Source organism: Phacochoerus africanus, chromosome 10 (assembly GCF_016906955.1).
Source record: "Phacochoerus africanus isolate WHEZ1 chromosome 10, ROS_Pafr_v1, whole genome shotgun sequence".
Classification (NCBI taxonomy): domain Eukaryota; kingdom Metazoa; phylum Chordata; class Mammalia; order Artiodactyla; family Suidae; genus Phacochoerus; species Phacochoerus africanus.
In genome coordinates, this window is record NC_062553.1 from 101,347,121 (window position 1) to 101,373,817 (window position 26,697).

The 26,697-nt window shown below is 39.3% G+C and overlaps 1 protein-coding gene across 5 annotated transcripts in view; it reads right to left on the reverse strand.

The window, feature by feature from the left end:
• Positions 1–26,697, reverse strand: part of BBS12 (Bardet-Biedl syndrome 12) — a 77,336-nt gene that overhangs the window by 48,412 nt on the left and 2,227 nt on the right. For 4 of the 5 annotated variants that reach the window (XR_007137514.1, XR_007137513.1, XR_007137519.1 and 1 more), the window contains exon 2: positions 23,887–23,949. Coding sequence is in view for 1 of the 5 variants with exons in the window: in XM_047798921.1 (XP_047654877.1) it covers positions 19,906–22,050 (2,145 nt within the window). In the remaining 4 variants the exon portion in view is untranslated. Of the gene's footprint in view, positions 1–15,598; positions 22,061–23,886; positions 23,950–26,697 lie in introns of those variants that run through there. The other variant, XM_047798921.1, reaches the window with a different exon arrangement.

Consider the following 26,697-nt stretch of genomic DNA (forward strand, 5'->3'; position numbering starts at 1 on the left):
AGACTTGTGGTTGCCAAGGGGGTGGAGGAGGGAATGGGATGGACTTGGAATATCCAAGTTAATAGATGCAAACTATTGCATTTGGAATGGTTAAGCAATGAGATCCTGCTGTATAGATCTGGGAGCTATATCTAGTCCCTTGTGATGGAGCATGACAACTCCCAAAGCATTTGGAAAGTTTAGTACTCAGCTTTGCAAAACTGCCTCTCATTTAATGATTTCTTTTTCTCCCAGCAGACCAAGAATGGCAGCCTCCTGACAAGATTAAGCACCCATGTCATTGAAGATTTCTGGCCTTGTCAGCTACTTACCATCTGTTGAGTGTTACTGGACTTAAGTTGGAAAAGAAGGAAAAGGACAAATTTGGCTTCCAATTTACCTTATTCTTTGTTCCATCTCTTTAAGAGTTCACCTTGAATCTGTTTTATAATGTAAACATCATGTTAAAAATACAAAGCAAAACTGCATCAAACAAAATTTCCACTGTCATTAAACATTTGAGGTGATAATGCTGTAAAAAAAAATATTGATACTGCTTTTGCAATACTGCACTTTAGAGTCTGTGAGGACTATGGAAACTGACTACCCCAGTGAGCTTCTGGTGCTGTTCTAAAGGCCAATAAGGTCCTGAAGGGCTTGGGGGCCATAGTAGGGAAGGCGAGGGTGGATTCTGGAAAGAAAGGCCCAGGTGGCTTCCTACAGTTTCTTCAACCTGTCTGGATTTCAACTGGGCTTCTGCGTCAGATTTCATTTGAAAAGAGAACCATATTCTTTGTTTAACAGATGATAAAAGAGGTTCAGAGAAGGTGACTTGCTCACTGTTGACAAAGCAAAAGCAAAAAAAAAAAAATATATATATATATGGACTAGAAATCAGGCTTTTTCTCTAATACTGTCTCTACATTAGAGACACGATTTTGTTTTTTCTCCTAACTAGGACAAACACAAGCATTATGTTAAGTGTGGGACTAAAAAATGATTAAATTATGGTCTCAGCCCTCAGGGGCCTTTGACTGTATGGGATCAGCCAGGAGAAAGTTTTTTTTTAAAGAGGGATGGAGCCATCAACAATTTCTAATGCAGTCAGAAGAAGCAGAAAGATGAGAACAAAATAATCCACAGAGATTAAAAAAAAAAAAAAAAAAAAAGGAAGGCACTCACAATTTTAGAGCAGGTTAAATTTGACCTTTATTGGTTACTGCCATAAGTGGTTTTACATCTATACCATAAACATAATATACATCACTGAAGAAATGTACATTTCCATAGATGTTTAAGAAGATAATGGATAATGATTTGCTAATGTGGCCTACACTAATGGGCTCCAAACTTTTCTGACCACATGTTTGAGGGTCCTCAAGGACCATACTCACTTGTGACAGTGCACGTTTAGGTGGTCTCCAAGGCCACTCTCAGAGGGTTTGCTAATTGAAAGGATTGTGTAGATTTCACTAAAAGGATGTGTAGATTTCACTAAATGCTGTTATACTCACAGTTATGATTTATTACAGTGAAAGGCTATAGATTAAAATCAGCCAAGGGGGAGTTCCTGTCGTGGCGCAGTGGTTAATGAATCCGACTAGGAACCGTGAGGTTGTGGGTTCGGTCCCTGGCCTTGCTCAGTGGGTTAACGATCCGGCATTGCCGTGAGCTGTGGTGTAGGTTGCAGACACGGCTTGGATCCCGTGTTGCTGTGGCTCTGGCGTAGGCCGGTGGCTACAGCTCCGATTCAACCCCTAGCCTGGGAACCTCCATATGCCGCGGGAGCAGCCCAAGAAATAGCAACAATAACAACAACAACAACAACAACAAAAGACAAAATAAATAAATAAATAAATAAATAAAATCAGCCAAGGGAAGAGGCATATAGGGCAGAATCCAGGAAGGACCCATGGGTGGAGCTTCCAACTGTCCTCTCCCTATAGGGTCATAAATGCTGCTTAACTTCTGGCAAGGATGTGTCATACTACACATGGAGTACTGCCAACTAGGGGAGCTCACCCGAGCCTTGGTGCCCAGAGTTTTTACTAGAGCTTGGTCCTGTCTTTTGTTTCTAGACCCTTTGAAGGTCAAGCTGATATGACTCTGCTTAAAGTCCCTACTGTTAAGTCACACTGTTAAACCACCAAGTGTAACCAAAGGTCCCCCAGTAAACAAAGACACTCTCACCAGACAGGATATTCCAAGGGTTCAGAGATCATCTCCCAGTTGCTGAGAGAAAAGGCCAGGCCTCTCTTTAGATGAGGATAATTCTTTAGCTTTATAAATTTATAAATTATACACAAGTACTACATGCAAGCACACAATGAATATTAGGGAACACCTAGAAGTAGAACTTATTAAAGCAATACATAACAAGTTAAATACAAGATCTAATGAGAAATGAGGAAGCCTAAGTCTCATCCCTCCCTACTGTGAAGAACATCTCTGTGCCTCAGTTATCTTGTCAGTACAATGGGAACAATCAACATGGAGTTCAGCATCTATCAGCTGTTATCATTATCCAAGGGGTCTCTAAAGAAGGAAATAGGGAATGAGGATGTAAAGGGATGGATGTTTTCTTGACTAGTTACATTTTGAAAATTTAATAAGGATGGAGGAAAAAAATACATGAAAACCCACCAAGAAAAATACTTTGCTCTGAGGAAAAAGATAAAGAAAAATACTTTGCTCTGAGGAAGTTGTTAAAATTGTGCTAAGATATTTATAATAACGTATTAAATGGTGCTGAAATAGCTTGCACACCTCATACTAAAGAGAAGCTAAATGATTTAAGAAAAAGTTTTAAATACATGAAGCAAGAGAATAAAAGCGAAAACGTCTCAGTGTGCCCACATGTTAAAATACTGCTTTGAAAAAAAGATGTAAGTTAAGTAAAATGAAACAATAAGACTGTAGAAGAAAAACGGCTTTATTAGCAATTATATAGATTTCTCTGGGCCTCAGTTTCCTCGTCTATAAAAGAAGAAGATTGGAGAAGAATTTAGAAAATTCCTTCTAGCCAGAAAATTATCTATGGCTATCCCAGGGACTTGGTTCTCAAAAAGGGGAATATATCTATATCTATACTTATAGATATAGATATATACATATTTAATATGTTTTTAATATATTTGCTTAGCAGTTAAGAAATAAGATGTACTCTTCTTTTTGTGATTTTATTAAGTCAAACAAATAACATGATTAATAAGGAGTTGATATAAGATATGAGAGTCAATAAAGAAAAACTTAGAAAAATTAGAATTAGAAAAAAAAACCTTGGAGTTTCTGTTGTAGCACAGCAGAAATGAATCTGACTAGCACCCATGAAGATGCAGGTTGGATCCCTGGCCTCACTCAGTGGGTTAAGGCTCCAGTGTTGCTGTGAGCTGTGGTGTAGTTCGCAGAAGCAGCTCAGATCCTGTATTGCTGTGGCTGTGGCATAGGCTGACAGCTACAGCTCCGACTGGACCCCTAGACTGGGAACCTCCATGTGTCTCGGGTGCAGGCCTAAAAAACAAAACAAAACAAAAAATTGTCTCTGAATCTGGCTAATATCACAAGTGCTTATAATATGTCCTCAGACAATTAAGAACAAAGTAAATTTGAGATGATGTTTGTTTTCTTTGTAAAATAAACAAAACCTTAGATGTAAGAACACAAAGGCATAGTCTACAAGTGGCTAATGGAATAAGAAGTAGTTCTGGAAATTCATCAAAAGGTTTCAAAGGAAGTATATTGCATGCAAAACAGAGCTTATGAAATTAGTGGCAATGTTAAATTGACTCAATTCTAAAGAAGTAATCCTGGAACTGGAGGAGTCAGTGGTGAACCATATTGTTTTAGCCTACAAACATTATTGCAAAAGGAAGTGAAATTTTCCAGAACCTCACAGTATTGTAGTCATTTCTGGAAACCAAAGGTCTTAGAATTATGAGTAGCGCTAAAAAAATATAAAAAGAGGTATGAAACTCTGGGGCATACAAATAAAAAAAAAGGGAAGGAGAGTCTAGAATTGTCAGTATATCAATAGCAATTAAGAAAAAATTATTTTGGCAACAGTATAAAAGAAAACAAAACTGAGCTTAGGTAAACTGAGGTTGATAACTAGTGAAACATCGCAATACGGTTTGTTCTAACTAAAAATACATGAATTAGCTAATTCTCTTTGGCAAGTATCCTATTGTTGGAATTCAAATTTCCCAGAATAAAAAGTAAATATAAACTAAAGGTAGACTGAAAGAACTGGCTTAAGTCTCAGTAAATTATCTGGCCAATTACTACAAGATACCATCTCAAAATAGAACTGATTTTACAGCAAGGGTGTTTTTCAAAGAGTTCTGAGGACAGAGATTTTATAGCCGTCTTTGGTAAACAATTACAATATTAAAAGACCTCTACTGTCAAACATTATCTTTATGTCTCATCAGATTTGCTTTTCTCATAGGTTAAGACAGATTTGTAGTCAACATTTCCTCTATTTTATTTCCTGTATCTTTTTTTTTGGCTGTGCTTATGTCATGTGGAAGTTCCTGGGCCAGGGATCGAACTGGTGCAGGGACCAGCGAAGTGACAACACCAGATCCTTAACTCACTGAGCCACCAGGGAACTCCTGTATCTTTTAATCTTCTCTTGACAACTCAGTTTTTTTAAAAATTAGTTTCGGTTCCATATAATGCCTAGTGGTTTCAACTCTGGTTGCACACTGGAATCAACCAGGGAGAGTTAAAAATCATGGATGTGTAGGCCTCATCCCAAATAAATAAATGATGATCTGAGGGTGTAGAAGGGGTAGATTGGGCATTAGGAGTTTTAGAAGTTTTCTAGATGATTCTGTCGTATAGCCAGGGTTAAGGACTACTACAACTATGTGACTAATCAGAAGACTTCACCTGACCAGAAGTAGGCTCTAGTTAAAAAGACAGATTCTCAGAAGTTCCCTCTATGGCTCAGGAGTAATGAGCCTGACTAGTATCCCTGAGGATGTGGGTTCAATCCCTTACCTTGCTCAGTGGGTTAAGGATCTGGCGTTGCCATGAGCTGTGGTGTAGGTTAAAGACACTTGGCTTGGATCTGGTTGGATCTGTGGCATAGGCCAGAAGCTGCAGCTCTGATTCGCCTCTGGCCTGGGAACTTCCATGTGCCATGAGAACGGCCCTAAAAAGCAAAAGCAACAACAACAACAAAAACAGATTCTCTTGAGCCCTCAGGCACAATGAATTAGTATCTTGAGAGGGCGGGTCTGGGAATCTGCATTTTGACAAGTAGCCCATGTAATTCTTTCAAGACAGTTTAAGAAATGCTGCAGGAAACCAATAATTATTTCTAAGCAAATAAACGACTTCATCAACACTAGTTTCTACTGCCTTAAACAAGAAAACACAGACGCTAGTTTAAAACATTTTAATATTTAAAAAAGAAACTAATGTATAATTTAATTAAAGTGATGAGCAGAAAAATGTATTACATCTGTCTCATTTCTTTTATTTTGCTACTAGTCCAAAATGTAAATCTATTGGGAAGTAGCCTTTTCTACCTCCTGTTCTGAGGTTAACACAGGAAAACAGGTCTACTTTTTTTAGGCATCAAACCAGTCTCAATGTTGTCAACAGACTGTGAAACTCCCAATTTGCTTTTCATTCGTAGTGGACAGAGTACAAAGAATCTTCTTCACATCACCAGATAAACACATTGAGGAATTTAAAAGATGCAATTGCCAAGAAGAATGGCAAACGAAATAGAAAAGGAAAAAAAAAATCATGCAAGAAACCTCAAAACAGTTTGAAATAGACTTCATTATATATTGAAGTGTAATAGCGACAACTTCATAGGTTGGTAAGAACATTTTGTTAGAAAACTAGAGTTTGCATTGGGCTTTTGTAATGTATTCCTATCCTTTGCTCCTGTGGGAGACGGCTTATACACACTCGTATACTTGGGTGCTTTATACAGTACTTTCTGCCTCCTCAGCTCTTAATAATGTATCTTCTTTTTATTCTGTTATTAAAGTGTTCTCTGAATCTACCACCTGATTATAGATACTGACTACATAATTGTTCATTTTATCAGCGGGGCACTCACAGAAAAGAGGTTCTATTATTTATTGCATGAGTTCAATACATGAGATTATGTTAAAGTTGTCTGAATGTATTAACATATTTTTTAAATAAAAAATTAATTTTTGGATATAGAAAAATTGCGAAAATAGCCCAGAAAATTCCCATTCACCCCACATCTAGTTTCCCCTATTATTAACATCTTATTTTGGTATGGTACATTTATTAAAATTAGTGAACCAATATTGATACATAATTGTTGAGGTCATACTTTCCTCTGATTTCCTGAGTTTTCACCTAATGTCCTTTTTTCTCTTCCAGGGTTCCAGTCAGGACAGCACATTACTGTCAGTCGTCATGTCTCCTGATGCTCCTCTATGCCTATTTCTCAGATTTTCCTTGTTTTGTCATAACCTGGACTGTTCTGAGCAGTTCTGGTCAGAAATTTTTTTAGACTGTCACACACTAATAGAGTTTTAAAGATACCTAATTTATTCCTATACAGAATTAATGTACTAGGAAAAAATGGACTTACAGAAATATTAAAAGGAAAAAATCTTTGGGAGGAGGTTCAAACTATTAGAATCAACTCAAGTAGATGTGAATAACTAGTCTTAGTGTATAAAGAGATATAACACAAGATAGAATAACTATAATAGGAGTTTCCATCTTGGCGCAGTGGAAGCTCATCTGACTAGGAACCATGAGGTTGTGGGTTCGATCCCTGGTCTCACTCAGTGGGTTGAGGATCTGGCGTTGCCGTGAGCTATGGTGTAGGTCACAGACGAGGCTCACATCTGGCATTGCTGTGGCTCTGGAGTAGGCTGGCAGCAACAGCTCTGATTAGACCCCTAGCCTGGGAACCTCCATATGCCACAGGCACAGCCCTAAAAAGACAAAAAAAAAAAAAAGGCATAACTATGAATAGAAGTTAGAATTACAGTCATTTCTAAAAATTGGAACTACACAATAAGAATTGAAATTATTTACATTCTTCTGAGTTCCAATCATTGTTATTCTTTTCACAGTCATATAGTTAATATTAGCTTGAGTTCTGTTTAATTTGTCACTGTTTATAAACTTGTATATGTGTTGAAAGAAAATGCATTTTCTTCTTCTTCTTCTTTTTTTGTTTTGTTTTTTTTTGCCTTTTCCAGGGCCACACCCGCGGCATATGGAGGTTCCCAGGCTAGGGGTCGAATCGGAGTTGTTGCTGTTGGCCTATGCCAGAGCCACAGCAACACGGGATCCGAGCCGAGTCTGCGACCTACATCACAGCTCATGGCAACACCAGATCCTTAACTCATTGAGCAAGGCCAGGGATCGAACCTGCAACCTCATGGTTTCTAGTCGGATACGTTAACCACTGAGCCACGACGGGAACTCCAGGAAAATGCATTTTCGATACTAAAAAAAAAGCAGTACTGTACTCATTCCATCATATTAATACACTTGTCTAAATATTTCCCACTGTGGAATTTTTGGTTTCCATTTTTTATCATACCACTATTAACATTTTTGTACAGGAACAATTTAAAATAGGGCCAATTTGCATTTTCTCTAGCAATGTATATAAATGCATGCTTTCCCACATGTTCATCAATAGAGCTTTATCTTTCACATATTTTCCGTTCTAACTAGTGTGCAATGCTGTTTTAAAGTGGCCTTGCTGTATACCACATTATAGAAGCAAGTTGTGCCTTTGTCACATATTCTTGTGTAAATTGTTTCACCTTTTTTTAAGTGGAATTTAAATGCCAAACTTAGAGATGAAATTAGATGAAGAAAATTTTATTTACTAATATGCCTTTTGGGAAGAACTGCCCCTTGGGGACAATGGAAGTTTGCAGCCAAGGGTGAATGTGAGAACTCTTCCTGAAACTTGGGATGATTTTATTGATTAAGGAAGAGGGGAGGGAGAAAGGGGAAAAGCAAGAAAGTCAGTCGTAATGAGGACACAGTGAAAGGTCAGCACTCCATGTTCTGAAGCCTGTCCTCTGTAACTTATTCAGATCTTTACAAAATACTTTAAAAAGCCCATAAAGTGCTTAATATGAATGAGTAGATCAGCTGCAGACGATATGACTGGAGAAGTAAATGGTGGTGAAAAGAAAGAAAAAATACAAGCAAAGACTCAGTGTTTGGGGGGCACAACAAAATTTTCAGAGGACCTTCTGATATCACTTACTAGATTTAACTTAGGGATATCATAACTGCTGCCCAGGTTATACATATTCATACATTTAAAATAGTAAGCCTGTAATGGTGTGTCACATTTACTTCTTGTCATGATGTTCTTTTTTTCAATATCCACTAATTTATCTCCTATCCGCAAAATGGATACCTGTACTATTCTGGCTTCTTTGGGTTTTATATTTTATATTCTGGTTTCTTCCAGATTTATATTTTACATTCTACTTGTGAACTCATTGTAATTTACTGATTTTGCTGCACTGACAATAGATCTAAGTTAATTTGTTTTCATATCATTGTAAAAATCATCTCACTCTATTGTATTATTCCTGGTTTGCAATAAGATAAGTCACTACAATGGTTTGAATCTATTAGCCCATTTTTGAAGGCCCAGTGTTATATACATCACATATTAAATGTCTGTCTTTCTCATTATCTCTTAAGGAGCAATTTTGGACATTCTAGCCCCCTTTCAAATGAGTTTCGCTATCATTCAAATTTGGTCAGGGATTTAAATTTGTAATGAGAACCATACATTTTAGAGTTTGAAAGTATAATAGGGACAAGCTCACTGAACTCTGAGATTTAAAGGTGAGGTCACAGAGGCTAAGAGAACTTGACTCACCTTCCCTAGTCCCAGCTAGTTAATGGAAAAGCCAAGACTCTGACTGAGGTGTTGGCTAACCATCTCAAAACAGGTAATAATTTCCAAACAACTGCCTTCTACGTTTACTGCTCTTTTACTTTAAATCTCCTTACCTTTATATCTACGCTAACCCAAACCAAAACAATCTCAATTTTCTTTTCGAGAACTTTAAACAGGCAGGTCCAAGATTTGAAAGAGCATAAGAGTGGAAGTTTGCCACCTACAGGTCAAAAGAAAGAAATGTTTTAGAGTTTTTAGAGTAAAGCTCTGATGACCCTGATGAAGCAAAAGTGTTTTAAAAATAATTCTTTGAGAAGCTCTCCATATGGCACAGAAGGACTTTTATAAGGGGATCCTGCCTTCATTCTCATCAAGGTTAATGTGCAAGTTTCTACTCTTTTTTCAGTAGTATATGGTGCTACAGTAGCAGAAAAGAAAGATGGAACACTGAATCCATAATCACAAAGGGCATGAAAATGTTTTATAGCAACTGAGAACATGGTATCTTCCTCTTCTGTTGGTATGTCTTCTTCACTGCTAAGAAATATCTGAGTGGACAACAAAAACCCTATAATGATGTTGGGACAACTGGATAAATTTAGAAATTTAGAAAAATTTCTTTTAGAATCTTGTATCACCTAATACCGTAAATTCAAGAGGGATTAAATATTTAAATATAAAAGATGAATAAGACCTTAAAATTACTATAAGTTTATACAGACGATCATAAAGTAATTGCGTGGTGGGAAGACCTTTCTAAATGTTAACACCAAAGGAAGAAAATCAAAAGAAAATATAAACATTTTACAAACATTAAAAAATATAAAGAAAAATCACTGTTCTTTCTTCCATAGTAATAATCAAGTTAACTGAGATTGGATTTTCACCCAAATTAGTCAAACAAAGATTTAATAATAATATCCAGTGTTGACAACGGCTGTGGAAATGACATTGTCACTTACAGAGCCTTTTGGAAGAACGATTTGGCAAAAATATGTAAGAAAAGCCAAAATGTCCATCTACCTCCTGAGCCAATATCCACCTTTAAGAATTATTCAAATGATATAATCATGAAGAGGAAAAATGCAGCTATAAATACATTTTTATAGCCTTGTTTATAATAGTACCCAAGCAGGAAATGAACTAAATATCTGATTGGATATGGGTTAAATAAATTATAGTAGGTTGTTGTGCTAGAATAACGATGCCATTGAAACTATTTTACTGAACTTTACTTAATACTGGGGAAATTTCTTGATATATTACTTGACAGAAGTAGGTTATATGGCAATGTATTTCATATGATTCCACCAATGGATTATGAAAAACATGTCTATATCCATCCATACAAAAGGGGTGTGGGAAAAACCAAACTCCAAATATTAATAATGGTTACCTTGGTGTGTAGGAAAAAAGAGACTAAGAGTTTCCTTTTAAACATGCTCTTGAAGAATAATGGAAAAAATAATTTCATGTTAAGAATAAAAAATCCCAGCATAAAAGTGTGAATATGGGGCAGAAGAAAAGACAAACCATAGTTAAAGATAAAAAAGAATGGGGCCTGGATATAAGGAGAATAATAAAAGTATTTAGGAAGAAGGGAGGTGCCAGAACATGTAATCAAATTGGCCAAGGATAAAGTCAGATGCAAAGTTAGAGTTTGTACGATGTGATCCAGGATCCTGGAACTGAGGCCACAGCAGCACAGGCAAATAGGCATGCCCACTGCTTTGTACGGAGGGGATTTTGTTACCCTAGGAGTCAATCTAACAGAGTTAATAAATTCCTTAGTCTAAATAAAGATCCACGCTGTTTAAAAAGCTCCACAAAACCACCCTGCTAGGTGGTCACAAGTGAAAACTCATTTGAAAGTAAGAAAGAAACTAGGCTGAAAAGTATTTCGAAATATCTGAGAGTATGTCACTAAAATATATCACATTTTTAAGTCTCAATGTTATTACCTACCAAAGAAGACAGAGCTAACCAAAACCCATCTGATTTTAACCTTTTAGTGAAGATTTGCTCCTAGGTTACTTTCGACTCGTTTAATTTTTTTTTATTTTAATTTTTAAAATTTTTTCTTATTTTTGGCTGCACCCTCGGCATGTGGAAGTTTCTAGACCAGGGATTGAACTCGTGCCACAGCAGCAACCCAAGCTGCTGCAGTGACAACATCGAATCCTTAATTTGCTGCACCACTAGAAATCCCCCTAAAGCAGACTCTTATTCTGCCAAGTGTTATCTGTGTGCCCACTAGCTTCTAGAGAAATGGTCTTCAAATTTTTCTGATCATATGACCCAATTTATGCACATTTACTTATTTATAAATAATATACACCCTACTAAACTGATATGTAAATTATAAACATAAACATTAAAACTACAGAAGATAAAAACAAGCAAAAGTAGAAATTCTAATACACTCTTCTTCTACCCCAATGGACCTCCTTTTCTTTGCATCTGCCCCTCTTCAGAGTCCACTGGAGGTCAGTAGGGTTTTTGGAGTCCCACTGCCAGACTGTAATCGCTAAAAAGCTGTGTACTTTGGGCAAAACTCTGTGTCTCAGTTTATCTGTAAAAAGAAGATAATAACAGAGCTTGACCCACAGAACTGCCGTGATGATTAAGCAAGCTAGTGCCTGTAAAGTGTTCCCCATCACTTGGCATGAAAAAATGCTCTCTAATGGTACCCATGATCTATGATCAATGCTTTGCAAGGAGCAATCCTTCTTTAGATGATTGCAGAGTTAAAGTTATATCTGATATTGTAGGAATTCCAGCTGTTTCATATACAATAATGTATGAAGATCTGCCACTTTCCCTTATTCCACTATTTTTTTTTGTCTTTTTGTCTTTTCAGGGCCGCACCTGAGGCATATGGAGGTTCCCAGGCTAGGGTCAAATCAGAGCTGTAGCTGCCAGCCTACACCAGAGCCACAGCAATGCGGGATCCGAGCCACATCTGCAACCCACACCACAGCTTACAGCAATGCCGGATCCTTAACCCAATGAGCAAAGGCCGGGGATCGCACCCACAACCTCATGGTTTCCTAGTCGGATTCTTTTCTGCTGCGCCACAACGGGAACTCCCCTTATTCCTTCTTAATACTGTGCCTTTTTCCTACTTTATCCTCCACAGCCTGGAGCTAAGTGCATGATTTTTAAAGTTTTTTGCAAAGTTGCAACTGTGTATTCCCCCTGAACATATGAATTCATAGTTTTCCCATGGAAAGCTCGAGTTAATTTGTATGAAAAAGACATTTTCATAATCTATCTAATATCTTCATATTCTGTTTAAGTTACAGAAGTGATGATCAATCCTAGCTGCTCGCAATAATGATATGTGGAGCCTTAAAAGTCCAGATACGCAGCCTCAACTATAGCGCTTCTGAGTTGTCCAAAAGCTCTCCAGGTGATAATAGTGTGCAGCCAGGGATTGAGGGCCACTGAATAAGGGGAAAAAAATCACGCTGTTATGTCAGTGTTCTCAATCCTGGCTGTACATTCCAGTCAGTGGGGAGCCCTTCAAAATACCAACGCCTGATTCCCCTGAACCTGGAGATACAAAATGATCCGACAAGGGCTATACCTGCAAGGAGCCTAGTCAGTCCACTGAGGGAGACAGTAAGTAGGCGACAGAGCAAGGTATGTGGTAGGTCTATAAATAGGTTGCTGAGAAAACATAGGAGGGGGCAACTAAACTGGACCAGGGAGGAGGAACATGGTCAAGAAAGATGCTAAGAAAGTATGAGTTTCTACTTTTCCCTTCGAACCCCAAATTAAGCAAGGTTGTACTAGATTGGCATTCTAGTTGTTGGCACAGCCTTTCTGTGTAGCCCTTCTCTGCCTGTCAAAGCTAAATCTGGTTCAGAAGATTTTCGACCTCCAGCTGTTTCCGAAAGGTCTATGGACCTTGCCTTCAAGGTCACATTTATTTTCAGAGCTTATTCCTCTGAGTCTACCGACCACCCAGTCTAATACAAAATGACATTGTTTTACCATTCCCAATGTAACTCTTCCCTCTCCCTTATTCCAGATGTTGCCTGCTTTGCTTTGTTTTGTTTTACTTGCATCCAACATTTTTTCCCCTCAGAGTGTAACTCAGTTTTCCTGGAAGAAAGCATTGAAACTGAGCGCCCCTAAAACAAAGTAAGGGTACTAGGTTTAAGATTAATCTCTCTAAAACTTTATTCCTGTTCTTATGCCCTCTGATCTCAATCCTGTGCTAACTGAACATTAATCAACCAGAGTCAGATGACTAAAATTACTATTGTTGATAATATCACTAAATGGACTTAAACTCACTATTATAGATATCATCTTTTTTTTTAAGGGCCACACCCGTGGCATATGGAAGTTCCCAGGCCAGATGTCAAATCAGAGCTACAGCAGCTGGCCTACACCACAGCCACAGCAATGATGGATCTGAGCCGCATCTGTGACCTACATCGTGAGTTGTGACCTATAGCTCACGGCAATGCCGGATCCTGAACCCACTGAACAGAGCCAGGAATTGAATCTACATCCTCATGGACACTAGCCGGATTCATTTCCTCTGCACTACAGCAGGAACTCTAGTTACCATCATTAATGTGCAAACTCAGGTTGTTTCTCCAGGACAAGACAAGCTAACAGACCCCCAAGCCACCTGGCCAGAGAATCGTAAACCAGAGACATCTAGACTCCCCAAATTATTAATTAAGGAATGTCATAGAGGAGTTCCCACTGTGGCTCAGCAGGTTAAGAACTTGACTAGTACCCATGAGGATGCAGGTTCAATCCCTGGCCTTACTTAGTGGGTTAAGGATCTGGCGTTGCCACGAGCTACAGCATAAGTCATGGATGCAGCTCTGATCTGGCATTGCTGTGGTTGTGGCATAGGCTGGGGGCTACGGCTCTGATTCAGTCCCTAGCCTGGGCCCCTCCATGTGCCATGGGTGTGGCCCTAAAAAGACAAAAAAAAAAAAAAAAAAGACAGAAGACAATAATTAATCCCAATATCTTTGTTCTACCCCTTTAAAAACTAACTCAAAGACCAAGCTGGAGAGGATCTGAGGCTTGCCTCCCACTGCCTTGTTTGGTGCCCTGCAAGAAATCCTTACTTTGCTGAAAACTCTTATTGCCAGTTTGGCTTTGTGTGCCACAGGCACACAAGCTCTTTGCTTGGTTAACAGCACATGCTGAATATTTCTGATTATTCTTCAGAGCAGTTTAGATCATCACAGGAATATCAATTGTCCTACATCCACTATGTAAAAAAAAAAAATTAATACAGAATTCTCAATTAAATAGAGTTGAGAAACTCTTCTTCTCTCAACTTCTTTCCTGGCAAGGACTCAGCAATGAAAAGCCATGGGTTGTTTTTCTATAACCCTCCCAACTTTGTTCTCCTCCCTATGGAAGTCCTCTCTTACCCTTGCCATGTGGGGACGGACTTGCACGTGGCTCGCCATGGTTGCAGACCCTGAACTGCAGTTCTCTGCTGATCTGAATAAACACATCTTTGCTGATAAATATCTGTTTATTTCAGATTGACAACATAAACACATAGATTTGGGGTTAGGTTTTGTTTTTTTGTTGGTTATTTTACACTCACCCAGAATGTGATACCTATAAGGCTAGTTCTCAAACTGGATTACACTTTTTTCCATTTATTTTTCATTTCCTTTGGAAGTACTTATTAGCAACTTGGGGGACTGTAGCTCACAATGACCCCTCACAGTAACCCCTTCACCCTTCCTGCTTCCCACTGCTTTTCTGCTGATCCTTCATCAATCCAGCCTCTAGGTGGGGAGGCACACCTGCCCATATTCTGGAATATGTAGGAATTCCATTGCCAGAATTTCCTTTTTTTTTTTTTTTGCTTTTTAGGGCTGCAACTGCAGCATATGGAAGTTCCCCAGGTTAGGGGTCAAATCAGAGCTACAGGTGCTGGCCTATGCCATAGCCACAGCAACTTGGGATCCAAGCTGCTTCTGCGACCTATACAACAGCTCTCAGCAACGCCTGATCCTTAACCCACTGAGCAAGGCCAGAGATTGAACCCACATCCTCATGGATACTAGTCGGATTTATTACTGCTGAGCCACAACAGGAATTCCTAGAATTAAGTATTATTTTTTGAAGAACTAGTTAACCCCTGGTCCAGGAGAAGTTATTTATCTTTGGGAAAATGAGCTATAATATGGATGCAGGGTAACTACAAATCTCTTTGTAATCTACAATTTTTCAAGAGGTAGACTGGTCTTACAAAGATGTCAACACTGGTCTTTTAAAAAATGTCTATACCTGCTTGTAGATAGGGTTTCTTAAAAACTTCACTTACTTAGATGAACTGAGTTTATCCGAGGGACTGTCCTCAGTTTACAAGGACAGAAGAGTTTCTTGAGTAATTAAAATTTAAAGATATTTATGATTATAAGATTTAGAAAAATAGCTGATAAACCACATGATAATACAAAGTTTTGTTTTGTTTTTTTTTTAATCTGGAAACAAAACAAACTTACAAAACCTCTATTAGAGTGAGACTTCTAGTTTCAAAGTAAAATATTCAAAGTAAAATTACAAGATGTACTCAGTACTTAAGAGTACAAATACATGCAAATACTAGCTTAGCAAAAAAAAAAAATCTATATAGTGAGCTGAACACCTATGTTAATATCAATGGCATTCATAATCTTCAAAATATTTTAACAAAAACTAAGTGTTAATAGTATACAGAGGGAGAAAAAAATATCAGTATCTACTCAAGTAAAAGAAAATATTTTTAAAAACAGTTCTACACTCAACTTTGTTATTCTTTGAACAATGACAGTATGTACAATTGAAATGACATCTGTGCAAAGTTCTCAGGTTATCACATAGAAGACAAACCCCAAAATGATATTCTTTTACCCAAACATGAGGATAATAAAATTATATTTTCTAATACATTTAAATTAGTCTTGTAAATAAACCAGGCATTCTCTTTTCTTGTTTTGTTGTTACCTTGCAGGAAGAAAGTGCTTCACATAACAATTATTGTTTAGAAATACAGACTTTGGAGCTAGATAAAACCTTAGTTCAAATGCCAGCTCTACTACCTAGTATCTTTGAGACTTTGGGCAAGTTTCTTAACTTTACTAAGCTCATTTCCTCATCTACAGAGTGGAGGGAATAGATGTTGCAAAGACTGAGACTACATATGTGTTAGTGGCTGAATTGCGTCCCTCTGCCAATTCATTTGTTGAAGTCCTAAACCCTAGCACCTCAAAATGTGACTGTATTTGGAGAAAGGGTCCTTTAAAAGGCAATTAAGTTAAAACGAGGTCATTAGGGTGAGCCTTAATCCAATATGACTGGTGTCCTTACAAGAAGAGGGAATTTGGACAAAGGTACAGAGAAAGACCTTGTGAAGACACAGGGAGAAGACAGTCATCTTCAAGTTAAGGAAAGAGGCCTCAGAAGAAACCAGCCCTACCCACATCTTGATCTCAGACTTCTAGCTTCCAGAATTGTGAGAAAATCAATTTTTGTTGTTTAAGCCACCCAGTATGTGGTACTTTGTTGTGGTGACTCTTAACAAATTAAACACATAAAGAATTTTGAATGTTACCTGGAACATGGTAGGTAATCAGTAACTTACATACAACTATTAATTTATCAGAGCTCTGCTAATATTCAATTCCCAAAACTTCACACATAATTGAGGCCCTATAATGTTTAATTTTTGGCTCAGGAATCCCTGCATGTTCTTGGTGGGTACTGAGTTCTCTTTTCCAGGGCATTTCTCAAGGCTCTGTTTGCAGTGAGCACCCTTGAATGATGATGATGTTCCATCTTTCTCCAGATAAAGAATAGGCTTGCTCGTGCTTATTATAAAAGCTGGGTATTGCCTAAGCTTAGTGTTCCTCTCCTGTAACACAAACTTACTGTCTGTGCAGGCATTCATCATGGGCTTTTTATGTCAGCCCTGTGGGACTTGGGAACACCGGGGACCAACATAAACCAACAGGAAGCTCTGGTTACTTTTATAAAGTCTTTGTCTTGAGTCTTCTGCCAATATCTCATGAAATTTTAACAGGCTAACTTGTGAGCTTGTAAACTGGCCAACACCTGAGAGCCTGCCTAGTTCTTGCCAGTTTTGACTTGAGAGAGCCATGGTTCTCTGGAGAAGATGAGAGCCCTGGTAGGCTGGGTTAAGAGATATGACTTGCTGGCTCCAAGAGCTTTCACTTGGGCTTTCGCTCAAGTAGCGGGAAGACGGGAGGGGATGCAGGTCTCCTACTGTTTACCTGCTAATGAACACTTGGAGACTAAGTATGAAAGACAGCATTAAAACAAGCCACCCAAACGGTGCCATAGCATTAAAACAAGCCACCCAAACAGTGCCTTGGTTGTTGCTCACTTGCCTCGGGTTGGGGGAGGAAGACGGAACACGACAGCAAGGCGGTGTGCCCCCCTGCACTAGCTGAGGAGAAACTAGCTGTGGCTGCTAAGACAAGAGGTCCCCAAAGCAGAAAGAAATGCTGTCAGCGATGAGGAAATACAACTCTGAGTAGACCATAAATACAAGTTTTTTTGGGCAATAGTTGGGCAGCTGATCAAAACCAAAAGTTAACACAAGCGCTGCTTGCTGGGACGGAGCCATTCTCTCCCCCTACACTTAATACCTCCTTCATCCTCCCCCCTGACCTCAGCTGCTGGAAGGAAAAAGCCAAGCGTGATGGGGCACTTGGGAGAACAAAGTGACTCACTTTTATAGTTCTGCTAGATACAGGTGCCCAAGTGACCATCCCACCCAGGGAAGTGGGCACTGACCAGAGGGTGGCCAAAGGTACCCAGGACTGCAGGGCTGAGGAGACACAGTGGTGTGTGGAGGGCAAAAAGAAAAATCCCTGGAGCCTGGGTGGTCTCTAGATACTGGGATGGGAGGGGAGAAGATGGCATCAATACTGAAATGAAGAACCAAAAAAACTAAGCCCCTCCTTGCCTGCTTCTCTCCCTCTGCTCCTTCCTAGCTACCAGCCAGGAAGACCATGCCTCAGTGGCTATTAAAGCCCCTACTGTGAAAGTATTAAGTTTCTTGGTCCATGTTTCCACGGGGAGGGAGGTGCGGGGAGGAGTGACTAAAGTAAACGAACAGGATTGGAGCAAATCGTGTGATAAAGAAAAAAAGTGACCCTGTGTGTGGGGCCCAATGGCCCAATTCAATGAACTCTTGCTATGAAAATATAAACTGGTATCAAGGTGGTTGTATGCTTAAACTTAAATGCTCACAAAGTGCCAGAAGTGATCCTCTTTCTCAGGGTATTGCTATAAGGAGAGAAATGAGACAAACTTCATACCATCCACCACCGTGCCCTAAGCTATCCTAACCCATTCAGAGGCTAGGATTTAGAGTGAGCGCCTCTATGCGCTGATGCCTCAAATGTTCGCTATAGAGATGACAAGCAGATGTTCTGGTGGTTGACAAGTTAGTAGCCTGTCTCAATGACCCTGACTGGGACCATTAGTTTCCTGGCTGTAGTGTTATCTACCTCTACCAACAGGAGTGACTCATAAACCCAAACAAAATTCACAACACTGTTTGCCAAGTAAAGTTCCTTGAGACCATCTGGAGAGATTCATAGCACTCAGTCCTTCTGGAAGTCAAAAAAAGAGATGCTGTTTCCCTGACTACCCACCATCATAAAGGAGGCTGAATACTTAGTAAGACTCATTTCCAGCATTGGAAGCAGGATGTGCCATTAATGGCAGCTCCCAGATGTGAACATGCACATACATAGGAAGCAGGACAACTTTGTTTCAACCCAACTGATATGCTTCTCCTAGTGTTGGTGTGGTCTTGCATTTGGCCATGTATGGAAACTGAGGCTGCAACTACTGGATGACACGACCTATGGGACTTAATCAAATTGATACAATGGTGATTCAAATCAGACTTAACAACAAATCCTGAGATACAGTGACCTGGGCCTGTTGGGGTTATGTGTCTGTATGTAGGGAAAATGGGCCACAAAGTTCTCTCCACTACAGACGGGAGTTGCATTTTGGCCCATCTACTGCCTCCTATAATTTTGCCAATGACACCAAAGATTAGCAAGTCAGTCAAAGCTCCCTTGCATGATTCATAATGGATAATAAATTGCTGTTGGACTACATTTTGGCTAATAAACAGACCTATTGATCCTCTCCTGGAATTTACATGTGACTAAATTTAGGACACTGGGGGACCTGACTGAGAGTCACTGCAGACTGGCTTCATCCTGCTGCTCAGAGTCTGCTTCAGTAGCCTTAATTTAGTTGCAATATGAGACCAACCGAATGGACTTGGAACTGACTAAGCAAACTGCTTGCCAGATTAATTACAGTGGCCAATAGAGTGGCATACTCACATGAACATTCAAGACTGGTCAAGAACATGGCAGGCTGAGGAATAAACTGCCAGAAGAGGCTATCCATTATGGGCTGTGAGTGACACTGCATGTCATGACCTATCTCAGTCATGGCATCTTCTCAGTAAGCCATGACCTATCTTTACCCAGTCTGTGCCTCTGGGTTGCATGTACTGAGCAACCCTGAGGCATGAGGTAACAACTACCCTGAACAAAGAACCAGATTGTTTCTGCTTACGAGAGAAGCAGAGGGTACCCAAAGCTCAGTGTTCCTCTTCTGGAACACAACACACAGCATGTGTAGGCTTCCATCATTGGCCCTTGGCGTTGCTCTTGTAGGACTCAGAGAAATGGGGAACTGATACAAAGCAACCTGAAGCTCTGGCTACTGCTTTTGCTGAGAATAATGAAAGTCTTTTGTCTCTGATCCAAGCATCTTGAATATTCTTCAGCACTCCATGAAACAGTAACAGGCTAACTTGCTAGATTACAAGTAGGGTGAAATCTCAGACACTGTACAGTTATTTGACAAATATCAATTATTTTCTTCTTGGTAAAAGCTGGCATTTTATATACTACGACCTGGCTACTAGAAAACTTATTGTTAGCATGATAAGTTATCAAGATTATTTTCCGAAGTCTTAGCCAGTAATACTACAAAAATAAAAAGCCCTCTGATTCCTGTGAATTTATCTGTGTATGTCCAAGTCCACTAATAATTTCACTGTCTGTCTGAAGTACTAACAGTACTAAATCCAAAGCTCGGCGCCATGCCTCAATCTTTGGTGTAACAATGTCATAAACTCTTGGAATCTCTTCTAGTTTATCTGAAATGCCTGAATTAAAAATTCCACTATTTAGTTTACTATATTCATTCAAGATGTAAGACAAAGGAGAGCCAGAGTCTACTGCATTTTGCAGATGCTGCTGAATGAATGTGCTGGCTTCACATTCTGATGAGTAACTGGCAGTATTACACAGGAGAGTTGAAAGGTACCTGTGCCATCCATTTGCCAGGCATTTAAGCACAGTTGGTCTGTATAGTGCCACAGATGAGGCCAGCCAAGAGGAAGTATTACGAAGCCATTCTGAACAGCCTTGGTTTCCTTTATGCAGAGATCGCTCTGCAAGAATTTGAAGATGGCTAAGACATAAAAATTCAACTGTGCCCCCTCCGAGGAAGACCTTCTGCTCTTTTAGAGCACAATGCAGGCGATAGGCACAAGTCCAGAACCTATCTTCTTTGGCTTGCATCTGGGCAGGGATTGGGCTAGTCAGCACTACTGTCACCAAATTCATTCCCTCTGTTTTTAACATGATTGCTATTCTTTGGATCTGCACTGCAGCATCGAAGGGAAAGTTTCTCCAGAAGGTCACATAGACCCCACTGCCCACACAGTTTTCCTTCACTTGTGTAACGTAGGCCACTGGCACTGCTCCTGAAGCCTCTGCAAAAGCCTGCATCACATTGCTGTTCACTGACCCAATTACCAGCCGCTTACTTTGTGTGCATTTTTCAATTAAGCGCTCAGATACACTTCCTTGTGCCAGGACAAGGTTCACGTTGAACCTAATTAATACCTGTAAAACATGACTTGTCCACAGTTCTTCTAGACTCTCTTGCTGAAACTTTGTGCTTTCTGATACTGTGACAATATTTGTAGACTGGTTAAATCCTAGGTGACGATAATTCTCTGTGAGGTCACCCTCAATGAGAACTACCCGGGTAGGCTGATGCTGCAATTCCTTGATCACAGCGGTACTAGTTATTGATACAACAGTGATATATCCTGGACAGACGCAAGAAAAAGTTTCAGGTAAACCTGGTAAGCACCAAGTGAAGAGTCTTGAAATGTCCAACAGAAATGGCCCTGAACTGCTGCCATGCTGCATTCCTGAGCTCTGACACTGCAGCCGTACTGCTTCATCCACCAGTTTCATGCTGCTGTGATCTCCGTGACTCAAACCCACCTCCAACTCTACCAACTCATCACATCTGTAAGTCTTAGGAGCAGCTGCACCACGTTGCTCTAGAAATCCATCTGGTTTGCTTATCCAATGATTATCATCTCTGCTACTAAAATGTCTACTGTGGGTTAGGACTGACTTTCTGCAGCGGGTGTCAGCAAGCAGACTGTTTTTCAGAACCTGAGGAGTTTGTGATGTGTTTTTATCTGTTTCGACCTTAGCCTGAGGCCTAAAGAGTTTAGGTGATTTAACAGGTCTCCCAGAAAGACTGCAGACAGCCAAGGACTGAGAGGTAACATCTTTGAGATCATGCTCTTCCTGCCTCAAGCCAGTACCTGAAGGGATTTGTAGAAAAGGGAACAAGCTGACATTGGATGTTTCAAGACCAGAAAATGTCTTCGTGTTGTCTGTAAGGTCAAATACATTGCGGATAGGCACGTGAAGGGAAACGACCTCTTCAATGCAAGAGTTCAAGCCTTCTGACATTACAGACACTACCAATGAAATGGGGACACCCAAATGAAGACACTCTTCAGCAGCACGGCTCCATGCACCAACAAGAAACAAGAGAGTACTGGTTCCAGTTCTGTACGTGTTATTTTGTGCTTGAACTGCTTCATTGAGAAGTTGTCCCACTGCATTGGTTAAATCCAAATTTTCAAGAAGCCTTACTGCTGAACTGATTAACACACTTTCGTGACACTCTTCATCTCGAATAAATTTGGAGGATTTTACTGGGCCTAGGAAAGTTCTTCCTGTTTCTGCAAATGATGAAAGTTGTTGAAGTCCCATGTGCCTTCTTTTGTTTATGACCCTGCAAGCCATCACCATGAATCATCATCTGCAAATAAAATTAAAACTTGGAACTTTATTCAGGGTAATTCATGGTTATAAAAGATGCTTAGAAAAGACAAATAAGATATAGTTCCTGCCTTTGAGAAGCTTCTGGTATATGTAGTTTCCATTACATATGGTCAGGGCAGTGATACAGTATTATAACGGTATTAATGATAAAGATATGGGTGTGTGCAGGAGGAACACTTCATCCAACAGGGGAAGTGGATCACCCAGGAAAGCAGTATTTCCAGAGGAATGCGACATCCGAAATGAATCTTGAAGAATAATTTGAAACAATGAGCAAGTTGAAGGAGGCAGTAGTAAATACACATATGTGAAAAAACCCACAGTATATTAGGGTAATACAAGTCATTTAGTTTCATGGGACTATAAAGCAAGTAGTGAGGAATAGTAGCGGATGAAGCTTTAGAAGAGGAAAGGAGTTGGATCAAGAAGGGCAGGATGTGCCATGTTGAGCCTGATCCTATCTATAATGGGAACCATGGAAGGGTTTTTATGGGGGGTGGGAGATATGAAGAAGAAACAGCTTGGTGTAGTGTTTGATAGCACATACTCTGAATCTAGAGGTCTGGGTTTGAACTTGTCTCTAATGCTTACTAGCTGTGCAGACTTCAGCAAGTTTCTTAACTTCTTTGCCTTGTTTCCACACCTGAAAAATGAGGATAATAACAGAATCTACTTCATAGGGTTATTGTAAGGAGTAAATGAGTACACTGTTTAGAACAGTGCCTCATACATTGATAGTGCTTTATCAGTACTTGTAATAATAATAATCAATTTATAATATAAAATTAAATAATATTAAAATTATTATTAGTAGCAGTATTTTGGATATATTACCACTATGATAACAGTGTAGAGAACTGATTGGATGAGTGCTTCACTGGAGGCAGAGAGCCCATGGTTTCTATATGAGAAGTGTGGTAGAGGATGAAGGTTAAAAGGATGGATTTGGTTATTGATCAAAATATAAAGGGGGGGATGTATTACTTAAAAGGAAGCTCATGAGAAATTAGACTTTTCCACATAATATTTCAGAATTCACCTTTAAAACTAACAGGAGGAAGTTATAAGAGAAAGGCCTTAGCCCAATAAAAAGAACTTTTAAACAAAGTACCCACTAAATGAAAAGCTCTCTATAATAAAATAACCTGTCTTGTGAGATATGAGCTCTTAAGGTACTAGAATTAAAACTGAAGACAATGTATGCTTTTATTCCAACTCTAAGGCTTTATAATTATTCAAGTATATTTGTATCACAACCTTTAAATTCAAAATATCAAAGAGCAAACGACTCTCACAGTTCTGCTTTTCCTCTAATACCGACCACAGCAATGGTAAATTTGTTTCAATAATACCTAGACTCATCCTTGAAGCTGAAGAGTACCACAGTTCGAGACACACCTTAGCATCAGCAGGAAGCTATAGCACAACTAGTGCTCAAGAGTAGCTTCCCAAAGGATTTCAAGGACTATGGAGAAAAGCCAGTACAGTCTAGGAAAACATACAACAAATTATTTGAACACAGCTTCAAAACCTCTTTTGCGAAATGTTCAATTCTGTAAAATAAAAATTCTTGATATATTCAGGCATACCACCTAGACAAGATCACCATATACTCTAGATTCCAACAATCCTGAGACCCAACGAGTCTTAAGGCTCTCTGATCTCATCTTACCTTTGTTGTCCTTCACCCCATAGTATCAATTCTCTACTTATCCAGTTTAAATTCCCGTTGACAATTATTACAATCACTCTCTTGCACATACACCTTCAAGACCCTTGTCTCTTTTGGTTCGTCTTACTCACCTTGCAAAGCCACTACTCCTGATGAAATTCAGCTCTGTCTATTTCATGCTTACCCTGGGGCAGCTGAAAATAAACAGAAAAAAAAACACTCAGCCATGCTGACTGGTGTCATTTTATGTTTAGGACTCTTAACTGCAAGTGCCCTTAATAATGCCTGGCAATCTATTTTCCCAGTTCATTTGCCTCCCCCTCCCCCAATGGTTACTGGGTTCTATGTTTTAAAGTTTTGTCTACCCCTTAGTACAAAGGGTATTCTATACTTTTTCGGCTGTACCCACAGTACATGAAAGTTCCAAGGCCAGAGATCATATCTGAGTTTCAACCCACACCACAACTGTGGCAATGCCAGATCTTTTACCTTGGCCAGGGATTGAACCCATGCCACCAATGACATAACACCGGATGCTTAACCTGCTGTGCCACAGCTGGAACTCCTCTTTATTTTTTCTAAAAGTTGGAGTTCCCGTCGTGGCTCAGTGGTTAATGAATCCAACTAGGAGCCACGAGGTTGCGGGTTCGATTCCTGGCCTTGCTCAGTGGGTTGAGGATCCGGCGTTGCCATGAGCTGTGGTGTAGGTCACAGATGCAGCTGGGATCCCATGTTGCTGTGGCTGTGGTGTAGGTTGGCAGCTACAGCTCCGATTAGACCCCTAGCCTGGGAACCACCATATACCATGGGTGTGGCCCTAGAAAATACACAACAAAAAAAGTTATAAAGATTTAACCCAATGTCTTCTTCAAAGAGTTTTATCTTTTCATATCTTAAATTAATTGATACATTTTGAGTTGATTCTTGTATATGGTATGAGGTAGGATTCCAACTTGATTTTTTTTTTTGCATTTGGATATCAAATTTGGATTCAGTGAAGAGACTATTCTTTCCCCCATTGACTGGTCTTGACACCTTGTCAAAAATCATTTGGCAACACATGTACGGGTTTATTTCTGGACTTTCATTATTATTTCATTAATTTATATGTCCATCCTTAAGCTAGGACCATACTGTTTTGATTACTCTTTGTAGTAAGTTTTGAGGTCAGAAAGTGTGAGTCCTCTAACTTTGCTCTTTTTGTTTTAGTTTTAACTATTATGTTTAATTCTTCTTAAGCTGATGCCTGTAAATGGTGTGAAGTAAGGCTTGTTTTTTCTCTCTTGCATAGCCAGTTGCTCCAGAATAATTTCTTGAAAAGATAAGCGCGAAAAGACAAGACTGGTTTTTGCCTTTGTTTTTTCTTTTCTTTTCTTTTTTTTTTTTTTGGTCTTTTTAGGGCCACAACCCACAGCATATGGAGGTTCCCAGGCTAGGCATCGAATAAGAGCTGTTACCGTTTGGCTTACACCAGAGCCACAGCAATGTCAGACCTGAGCTGCATCTTCGACCTACACCACAGCTTATGGCAACAATGAATCCTTAACCCACTGAGCGAGGCCAGGGATCAAACCTGCGTCTTCATAGATACTAGCTGGGTTTGTTCACTGCTGAGCCATGGTGGGAACTCCTTGGTTTTTTAATTTCTAACATATTTGGGGAGCTTACTAAATAAGAGGAAGCTTACATGCATTATGTAATATAGTCCTTGCAACAAAAATATGAGTAACCCATCATTGTACTATAATTAACACAACTATGTATAATTAACCTATTTTAATTACATAGAAAATTAAGAATAATTGAGTAAAAAAATCTCATGACTAGTAAGTAAAAGGTTAGGAACTAAAACTCATGTTTATTTAATGCCATAGTCCCATGTTATTAACTACTATACTATATTGCCTTTTGGCTGCCCCTCTATCCAGCATGATAATAATCCACACTCTCTTTTACAGAACCTTCCAATTCATTGCCCACATCTAAGCCTTTCTGCTTTCTTTTGAGCTTTGTTTATACTCTTAATACGGATATGCCCATTTTTTTTTTCAGGTGTCAGAGTCTCTGTTTATGATTTCCTTTCTATACTATATTTAAATCATAAGATATCAGAGTTCCTGATGTGGTGCAGTAGAAACGAATCCAACTAGGAACCATGAGGTTGCAGGTTCGATCCCTGGCCTTGATCAGTGGGTTAAGGATCCGGTGTTGCCCTGAGCTGTGGTGTAGGTTGCAGACGTGGATCGGTTCTGGCGTTGCTGTGGCTGTGGAGTAGGCCGGCAGCAATAACTCTGATTAGACCCCTAGCCTGGGAACCTCCATGTGTCACAGGTGTGGCCCTAAAAAGATGAAAGACAAAATCAATCAATCAATCAATCACAAGATATCACTACATGAGTGGAGAAGTTAGAGAGAATTTAGAGCAAAAGGAAAAAGTCTTGGGCTATTTCAAACTTCGTCTGTATTTAATTTTGGCACATGCCATATACACATGCTATAAAATTAGTGTAATTTTAATATACTATCCTTTCTTCACCCTGGCAAATGCTATATTTATGACCGAAGGCAAATGCCACATTTTTGATATGGCCTCATCCAATGCCCCAGAGAGTACTACTGAAGCCCTTAGCACCCTCAATTAAAAACACTGCATTTATGTCTGTGCCTATCTCTCCCACTACTCTGCGGGTTCCTTGCTTTCATTCATCTTTATAATTCTACACTCAGTTCCCTTTGAACTCACCCAAAAGTTGGCATGGTACATGATATGTAGAAAGCATTAAATAAATTTAGTGGATTTAAGAGTGCTAAAAAAAAAAGTGCTAATGGGCTTAATATTTTTCCAGATCATTATTATTAATGTTCTACAGTAAAACTAGATTAGTAACAGCTATTTTTCAAGACTGAGTACTTTCTTTCTTTTTTTTATTTCATATTTTTGT